Here is a 9,853-nt window from a genome sequence, read left to right as displayed (position 1 = left end):
CATACTCTTATAATTTACCGTTTGACTTTTATATATAGGCAATAATTTCTTAAGATCTTAAACAATCATTAGATTCCCATTTCATTCATGGTGGTCTAATTTAAACATTCTTTTTAACCGCCTACCTTGTATAAAAATGTCAATATACTACCTCCGTTTCTTATTATGTGCAACAAAGGAATATTTTATGTCTCACAAATAATACTCATTTGTTGCACATAATAAGAAACGGATGTAGTTTTTTTTTTATTTACAAAGTTTCACTTCAAAGAAAACAGACAAAACGATAATAAATAAACTGACGCTTCCTAGCTGAAGTCGCTAACAGGTGGGCAGGGAATACAACATCGCGAGAAACCTTCTTTAGATGACATACAGTAAAGGCAGGAAGAATGTCTCTAGTTGTTAATGGAGCCAAACAGACGAGATCTCCCCAGTATGATTGTCCCCAAGAGCATAAAGAATGGCCACACAGTCAGTGTGAATTTGTAGAAGGGTAAAACCACGGCTAAGCGTTATTCGTAAAGCAAAAAGATAGGCAAGCAAGTCTTCTTGAAAAGCTAAAAGAGCAAAGCAAGCTCGAGCACCACCCCCTAAGCAGCTATCAATGTCAATCAAAGAAAAACACCAACCGATACCAGCACTACAGTCCTTAGAGTCCTAGGTGAAGGAATTTAATCTGTGAGTATAGCTTTGCATTCACTGTCAATTTATACAAAATACAAGGGCTCAAGTTCAGCCACTAACTAATGCTACAAACTAGGAATAGCTATATACGAAATATTCTAGGCACTAATCTAACACTAATCTAGGAAACAATATATTTACAAGGTCAAAGATATATATGATAAATATATATCTTAACACACCCCCTTAGTCAAAGCGGGAGGAGGACGGACACTTAGAATATCTCTGAAATCTTCAAATAGCACCCGGGGTAATCCTTTTGTAAAGATGTCCGCAATTTGGTGCCTAGATGGAACATGGAGGACTCGCACTTCACCTCTAGCCACCTTTTCACGAACGAAAAGAATGTCCATCTCAATATGCTTGGTACGCTGATGTTGCACTGGATCACCCGAAAGATAAATAGCACTCACATTATCACAATAAACCAAGGTTGCCTTTTTAATCGGGCAATGTAACTCCAACAACAAATTACGAAGCCAACATGACTCTGAAACCACATTGGCCACTCCTCTATACTCTGCTTCACAACTAGACTTGGAGAGAGTAGTCTGTCGTTTAGATGACCAAGATATCAAATTATCACCCAAAATTACAAAATATCCAGATGTGGAACGTCTCGTATCGGAACACCCACCCCAATCAGCATCTGTAAATGATAAAAGTGTAGAAATAGATGATGGATAAAGATGCAATCCATGGTCAAGAGTACCTTGTACATACCGAATGATGCGTTTCAGATCAGCCATATGAGTTTCTTTCAGATCATGCATATGTATGCATACTTGTTGCATAGGATATGAAATATCCGGCCTTGTAAAAGTAAGATACTGTAGCGCCCCAGCAAGGCTACGATACAAGGTGGGATCTGCAAACGGAGAGCCCGAAGCACTTACTTTCAGCTTAGCCTCAATAGGAGTGGCCGAAGGCTTGCACGAACTCATCCCAGCCCTGTCAATAATCTCCTCAGCATACGTACGTTGTGACAAAAATAATCCACCCTTATTCCTTGTCACAGCAATGCCAAGAAAATAATTTAGAAGACCCAAATCCTTCATAGCAAAGTCCTTGCTAAGAAGAGCAATAATAGAACGCCTTAGAGCGTTAGAGGAAGCTGTAAGAATAATGTCATCAACATATAGCAACAAATAAGCCACATTCGAGCCATCACGGTAAATAAAGAGAGAATTGTCACTCTTGCTATTAGTAAAACCAATAGAAGTAACAAAATCAGCAAATCGCTTATACCAAGCCATGGGTGCCTGTTTTAGACCATATAATGATTTTCGCAGCAAACATACATAATCAGGATGAGTCTTATCACGGAAACCAAGAGGTTGATGCATATAGACAGTCTCATTAAGCTCACCATGCAAAAAAAACATTCTTAACATCAAGCTGATGAATTTGCCAAGCTTTGGACAACGCCAAGCTAAGCATAGTACGGATGGTAGCCGGTTTGACCACCGGGCTAAAAGTCTCCCCACAATCAATGCCAACCTGTTGTGTTTTGTCATCACCTACAAGACGAGCTTTATGCCTCTCAAAAGAACCGTCAGATTTCACCTTATGAGTAAAAATCCACATAGAACGAATAACATTATCATCAGGTGGACCGGGCACCAACTCCCACGTCTTATTATTAATAAGAGCATTAAATTCATCATCCATAGCCATTTTCCAATTTGGGTCACGTAAAGCAAAAACTGGGTTACGAGGAAGAAGGGATTTCGTAACCGGGGACACCATGGTATTTAAATTATGATATTTTGGGTTAGGCTTAGTGATACCATTTCTACTACGAGTGACCATGGTTGGGTGTGAAGTGAGAATTGGAGGTGGTGGGGGAGGAGCAACACCGTGCCCAGCTGGTTGGGTAGGCCCTAAGTGGGTCGTGGCTATCTGCGCAGGCCCACGGTCCTCTTGTGGCCTATTCTGCCCACCAGCAGGTTGGGTGTTAGAAGAGGAAGGAAACGAGACTGGGCTACTGGGAGGTGAAGGAGTATGCGGCCCAGTCCGATTGTGAGGAGAAGAGAGTGGGCTGCTGGGAGGAGAAATAGTGTGCGGCCCAGTTAGAAATTGAGGGGAAGGGATTGGGCTGCTATGAGAAGAAATGGGAGAAGACTCGTGTTGGGCCGTGGGTGAAGAAATGGGCTGCTCAGGCTTGCCCATGTGATTAATCACATAAGAATTCAAACCATCATCCAAAAAATCATATGTATGTGTAGTTGGTGTGTGTAATTTAGCAAAAGGAAAAACCGTTTCATCAAACACAACATGTCCGCTAATTATGATCCTATTAGAAGATAAGTCATAACATTTGTAACCTCTATGATTTGGTGGATAACCTAAAAATACACATGGTGTACGTGGAACGAGGTTGAAGCTTGTTGATAGTGGTGAACGGAATTAAGGGATAACACAAACACCCAAAAACACGGATATGAGAATAGGTTCTTTTTTATAGAGAATTTGGAGAGGGGATTTGTACTCAAGTAGCTTACTCGGTAGAATATTATGCAAATAAGTTTCCATTTGCAATGCATGGTGCCAAAATGATGGTGGAAGGGATGCATGTGCAAGAAGAGTACGGATAATATAATTCAATGATCTAATTTTTCTCTCTGCTTTTCCATTTTGTGATGACGTATGTGGACAAGAAAGACGAAAAGACATGCCATTAGACTCACACATAGCCTAAAAAGGTCCGCTATCATATTCCCGCCCGTTATCACATTGGAAATTTTTAATAGGTCGATAAAATTGTGTGCGAACAAAAGTTTGAAAGGCTGAGACCTTATCAAAAACATCAAATTTTCTAGCTAAAGGAAAAGTCCATAAAAACTTAGAAAAATCATCCAAGATAAGCATATAATATCGATGACCTGAAGAACTCAAAACATGGGAAGACCATAGATCACTGTGAACAATATCAAAAGGTAAAGTAGTACTTGAATTAGAAGAAATAAACGGTAACTTAATGTGCTTTCCGAGTACACAAGATTGACAAATACTAGAACTAGATGAATGAGTACATTCAATATCTTTATTACTACTAAGACCCTTTAAAATGGAAGACCCCGGATGTCCCAATCGATCATGCCAAAGAGAGGAAGCTAAAGCCGTAAAGGTTGATGGAGAGGAGTGTGAAGAGGTGGAAGTGAGTGGGTATAGACCATCTTGACTATCACATCTCATTATTGGCATCCCCGTCCGGTAAACCTTCACAGAAAAACCATAAGGGTCAAACTCAACAGACACATAATTATATATCAGTCGTAAATTTCCTAACATAAATTAGATTTTTGATTAATTTTGGTGCATGAAGGACATTAGAAAGGGACAAGGGTGGGTTCAGGGACGGCAAAGTAGTATGACCACAACCACGAATTGGAATTGAATGACCATTACCAACAACAATACTATTATGATGATTGCTCAAATTAAAATAAGACGAGAGATTACCATTGGAGGATGTCATGTGCGAAGTTGCACCGATGTCCATATACCACGAGGGATCGGGTTGGCTCAATGTCATGGTGTGCATAGCCGATTCGATATCTGTTGGAACATAAGACTGTTGTGAAATGCATAAGCATGTTGAGGATGAGGGCCTAGTACACCGGACTGCTGCTTCATTGGGCCTTGAGGTCTGGCCCACCCTTGGGTTGGGTATGGACAAGGAGGATTGGTCCATTGAGGAACCCACCCCCAAGGTGGAAATTGATTCTGCCAAGGAGAAGGGGGAAACCAATTGAAGAACAAGCCGATTGTTATCCACCGGAGCTCCTACATTCTTCAATTGATCGGAGAGAGTTTTAAGCCTTTGACAATACGCCGAAGCGTTAGGAAAATCCTCCATATGAGTATTAGAAAACTCATGTTCAAGAGCCACAGCACGGGAATTCTGATTGTCTTGAAAAATGTCACGCAAGCGATCCCAAGCTTCCATGGCCATGAAATCAGGTTCAATAATGGTGTTTAACAGGTCCTTAGAAATTGTGGAATAAATCCACCCAAGAACCGTCGCGTCCAATGTCACCCAAAGCTCCTTTTCCTCATCGGTTGAAGGGGCAGCGACCTTCTTCTTTGGAGCAATGATATGGTTGAGAACCTTATGAGATCGAGCGTATACCTTGAACAGTTTCACCCAAATAGAATAAGAAACATTCTCCATTTCAAGGGTTATGGGGATGTTACTTTTGATATTAGAAACAGTAAAAGCCGGGTGAAAGGAACTCTTAGAGTCCGACATAGTACTGTGATGAAGAAGAGAAGAGAAGGCGGAACAAGGAGTTAGGGCGCAGCACAATTAACCCTAAGCAACTGATACCATGAAGGAATTTAATCCGTGAGTATAGCTTTGCATTCACTGTCAATTTATACAAAATACAAGGGCTTAAGTTCAGCCACTAACTAATGCTACAAACTAGGAATAGCTATATACGAAATATTCTAGGCACTAATCTAGCACTAATCTAGGAAACAATATATTTACAAGGTCAAAGATATATATGATAAATATATATCTTAACACTAGCTAGGCACCATCCACAGTAAGAACCAATGTAGGTATAATAATTCCTCCCCACAACTCCGAAAGGAGAGGGATGATAGTTGAGCTCCAAACCCAGGGGGAACAATATTGTCTAATGGAAGCTGAAATCCTTTGTCGCAACACAACGCCAAAGCCAGTCATTTGTAATTTGAAAAACTTCTGACGAGGAGCAAGAAGAGTCTCGAAATCAAATGTTGTTAATTTCCGGAAACCCAAATAGCCCAAGTGAAGGATAGGATCGAATCCAAGGCCAAACTCTCCCCAAGAGCAGTCATAGAAGTAAACAAAGAAGAAAACCAACTTAGGAAAGGAAGATGATTATCCTCAGGAATCCGAATACCTAGAGGACCACATACCCAGAGATAACGCGAGAACGAACAATACAAGAAGAGGTGGCCAACCGTCTCAAGACTAGAATGACAAAAGGAGCACATATGGTTGATGGGTATACCTTTGGAGTGTAATTTTGTTGCAATAGGGAGCACATCATCCAACAATTTCACACAAAAAGCTTTCGTTTTGGCAAAATAGGTAAAGCCGAGAGCTTTTTCCACCAAATCGAAGAAACGGGAAGGCCTGATGAGTGAGGGAGAACATAGTGTTGAATTAAATATGCGCAAGCCGCCTTTGTTGAAAAGGTTCCACCCTTAGTTAATTTCCAATATACAAACTCATCCATAGGCTGCGCAGGCCTTTCAAGGGCCAAAATCTTCACTATTGTGGAAGAAGGAAATAAAGAATGGACAAAAGTAGCGTCCCATGAGTGCATGGATCAAGAAGAGAAGACACTATATTAAGATGAACCAACCCACCCATAGTATCCTTGAACTGCACAGATGTCTCTAGCACATAAGAATCCTAAAGAATGGGAACCTAAGAACCATTTCCTATTTTCCACACTACCACAAAATAGGGAATACAGAACGCCTAAAACAAGGGATATAGAACGCCTCAGAGGCGTTCTTCTGAGGGGGTGCCCTATAAAGTCTACAGAACGCCTCTTTGAGGCGTTCTATATCTAACACAATACAGATCGCTCATCTTAGATAGGCGCTTCATATTCTAGGTATAAATTAAATAAAAAACAAGGAAAATAGAGTTGTCATCCTGAGATAGGCGTTCTATAACAATATAAAAAGAGAACGCCTACCATAGATAGGCGCTCTCTTTTCTTTATTTTTTTTTTTAAAAAAAAAATTATTATTATGATTATTATTATTATTATTTAATAATAATAATAATAATAATAATAATAATAATAATAATAATAACAACTCATACGTGTAAAATGAAATAAACATGATTTATTATGATACTCAACTTTTTATTTATCAAATACATTAAAAATACAATAGTTCAATTACAATAAACTTAATTCCTCCATAATTACATTACAAAGATACAAAAAACAAATAATTACTCCCTAAGACTCATAAGCAAAAGAGAGCCATTAACTTAAAGGGTTTTAAACCACCACCACGCTTTCAGTCCTTGGGCAACCACCTTAACCATCAAACTTCACAGCCGCACCAAACAACCATAAAACACCCCATAAAAAACAGAGCAGCCGCATCAAACACCCACAAAACGGCAACTTGCTCTAAAAAAATCAATGACATTGTCACCTACTAAATAAAACGTTAAAAAAATTCAAGAAATTAAAAATTTATACACTACTTCAAGCAAATAGGGAAACAATACATGGCAAAATCAACAAAATAAATGGAACTGGCCATATTGTATTGAAAATAATTAAGAAAATCTAAAAATAAGACTAAATCTTAAGATAAAAATATGAAATTTGAGATCTAAAATTAATAATAGAAAATGAAAGCTCACTCCCCAAATCGCACACCACCCACGGCCAACACCACGACCCACCGTACCCCGCTGTGACCCACCCCCACGACCCCCACCACCAAATACCCCCCACGACTCACACCACCACCTGCAAAACCCACTATAAACAGAAATTCGCACACCGCCCCAAAATTAACAAAAATAAACAGAATCGATTATATCAAATATAATAAAAAGTAAAATCAGATCTAAATAATAACTACACAAAAAATAAATTATAATCAGAGAGGAAGAGGGGCGTGAGATTCTAAAATTCATAGATGTTAATCTACTATTATGTTCTTTGCTGCAAAGTGAATCAAATTGAGAACTTGACTTCAATATCTTTGGAAAAATTACAAAGCCTATAGATGTATTTGCTGGGGCAGGGAATTTGAGGAGAGAGAAAGAGAGGAAGAGGAGAAAGAAAGGGGAGGATGATCTTTGATCTAGAAAGAGAAGGAGTGTGAAAGAAAAGAAGATATAAGGGGGCGGCTACAATTTGAAACGAAGTAGTTTAGGGTTAGGTGGGTCGTGGTTGTCATACATGATACTTCCAATTTATTTTATTTTTTTAAAAAAATTATTATACTGATAGAACGGTTAATCAAAGGAGGCGCTCTATATTTGTTAGTGTAAATTTGAATTTATCATATAGAACGGTTAACTTAGATAGGCGCTCTGTAGGTTTTAACATACAAAGCGCCTATCTTACATAGGCGATCTGTATAATTCTAGAGATCGCATATGCAACTTGACCGTTGTGTATTATGTGTTACTTATTCCCTATTTTGTGGTAGTGCCACTTAAGACACTAAAGATTTTTAACACCTTCCAATAAACCTCTACAGCCCCAAGAAGGTCAGGAAGTGCGACCTAGAGAATGACAGTGTAGCAGCGAAGGGTATCTGCCCTGATAAATGCATGAGATCAAAAGCTGGGAATTCTTCGTTATTCTCCACGATTGCTTAGCCAATAAAGGCTGAATTAAAGAGACCTAAATGTCTAAGACCCAGGCCTCCCATCCCTTTAGGCATAAAGAGGAGAGCGGAGAATGCGGTTGCAATTCCTTTAGATCGAGGATTAGATTTCCACCAAAACCAGATCCTTATATTATTTATTTTGTAACACATCGAAGATGGATCTTGAAATCCAAAAGAAAATGGTTGAGGGAAGGAACCATAATCGAATTAAGAATTATCAATTTTGCAGCCGTTGAGAGATGAAGGGAGGCAAAGTTTCTTAACTGACTTGCAACTTTATCCACTAGGGGTGCAAATTGTTTACATTTACTTTTGCTAATATCCACCGGAAGACCCAAGTACGAACCCAAAGATAGCTGACTTTCAGTCATAAAACAGAAGCCAAATATTCTCTATAACCGTCAGGAATATTAGGTTTGAACCGAACAAAAGATTTTTGCAGGTTAATCATTTGTCCTTAAATGTCACAATTACCTGCAGAATTTCTTCACATGTCGAAGGAGAAGGCCGGATCGGAAGAAAAGTAGAGAGTCATCTGCAAAGAAAAGATGTGTAATAGAAGGAGCATTCCTAGAAATCTTAACACCTTGAAATATGTTATCCCTTTCGGCTTTACGGGTCATAGCCGAAAATATCTCCATGTTGAGGACAAACAAGTAGGAATAAAGAGGATCTCTATGTCGCAATCCCTAAATCGACCTGAAAATCTATGTAGGATTGCCATTAACCAAAATCTGATAGGAGACCGTTGAAAAATATTGCTGAATGATATGAATCCCGTATAGAGGGAAACTAAAGGCCCGAAAAAATTGCCACATAAATTCTCAATTGACCCTATCATACGCTCCATTCATATCAAGTTTTAAGGCTGCTAAAAAAGTTTGTTCCCTAGAATTATTCGTATAGGAAAACATTTCATGTGCAATGAGAAAATTATCCGTCATTAGTCGATCAGGTTCGAAAGCATTCTGAAATTCCGAAACCACCGAAGGTAAAACCTTTCTAAGTCGATTCAAAATACACTTTGTAATGCATTTGTAAAGGACATTACTTAAGCTGATTGGAATGTCAATATTTTTATATGATAAGAAGATGATAAGGTGATCTAACAAGTGGCAATAACTAAGAGTGAATGAAAGCTATTAAAATTACCAGCCTATTTTGTGTGTGGCTGTCACATCGTGTGGCCACTTATAAAAGAACAAAGTAAACCCTATAACACTGTCACAGTGACCAAGTAACCCTTGTAATACTGATTGAGTAGCCCATATATAACAGTGACTGAGTAGCCCTATAACACTAACGAAGTAACCCTTGTAACACTGACCAAGTAACTTCTATTATATTAACGAAGAAAGCCCTATAATGACTAACCATATAAGAATTTGTGTAAACCATACTTGTTTCACTTTCCTTTTGTAGTTGTATTTTATTTTGCTCCATTTCCTTGTTTTGAAAATATTTAACAATGCTTTCTATTTTCCTTTCCACTAATGGTCCCCTCTTATTATATTTTTATTTTTTTAGAAAAAATACACTTTATTAATTTCAACTTTAATTTGGCCAATTTACTTTAAATAATCCCAATTGTCGATTATTCTACAATAATCTCAACTTTTGCCTCCATTTTCTTTTATCAATCTCAAACCGGTCAACTTTCAATAACCTTCGATTATATTATAGGTTGTTAGAAATGTGTCACAACGTGATTGGTAAAAAAAATTTAAAAAAAGAAGAAAAACTAACTAAGCCAAACAGCCACCCCAATCACCATCGCTAACCTGAC

At 38.4% G+C, this 9,853-nt stretch overlaps 1 protein-coding gene across 1 annotated transcript; it reads right to left on the bottom strand.

Annotated features, from left to right (window-relative positions):
* Positions 1-3,384: 3,384 nt before the first annotated feature.
* On the bottom strand, positions 3,385-4,942 carry LOC145628014 (uncharacterized). The gene is made up of 2 exons (XM_081680349.1): positions 4,019-4,942; positions 3,385-3,909 (listed from the first exon to the last, which is right to left on the bottom strand). The coding sequence occupies exons 1-2, from the start codon at positions 4,940-4,942 to the stop codon at positions 3,385-3,387; spliced, it is 1,449 nt and encodes a 482-aa protein (XP_081536475.1).
* Between the last annotated feature and the right edge of the window lie 4,911 nt (positions 4,943-9,853).

This window comes from Chenopodium album, chromosome 1 (genome assembly GCF_948465745.1).
Source record: "Chenopodium album chromosome 1, dcCheAlbu1.1, whole genome shotgun sequence".
In the NCBI taxonomy this organism is placed as follows: Eukaryota; Viridiplantae; Streptophyta; class Magnoliopsida; order Caryophyllales; family Amaranthaceae; genus Chenopodium; species Chenopodium album.
The sequence above is the reverse complement of the archived record's forward strand: the minus strand, read 5'-3'. Positions and strand labels throughout refer to the sequence as shown.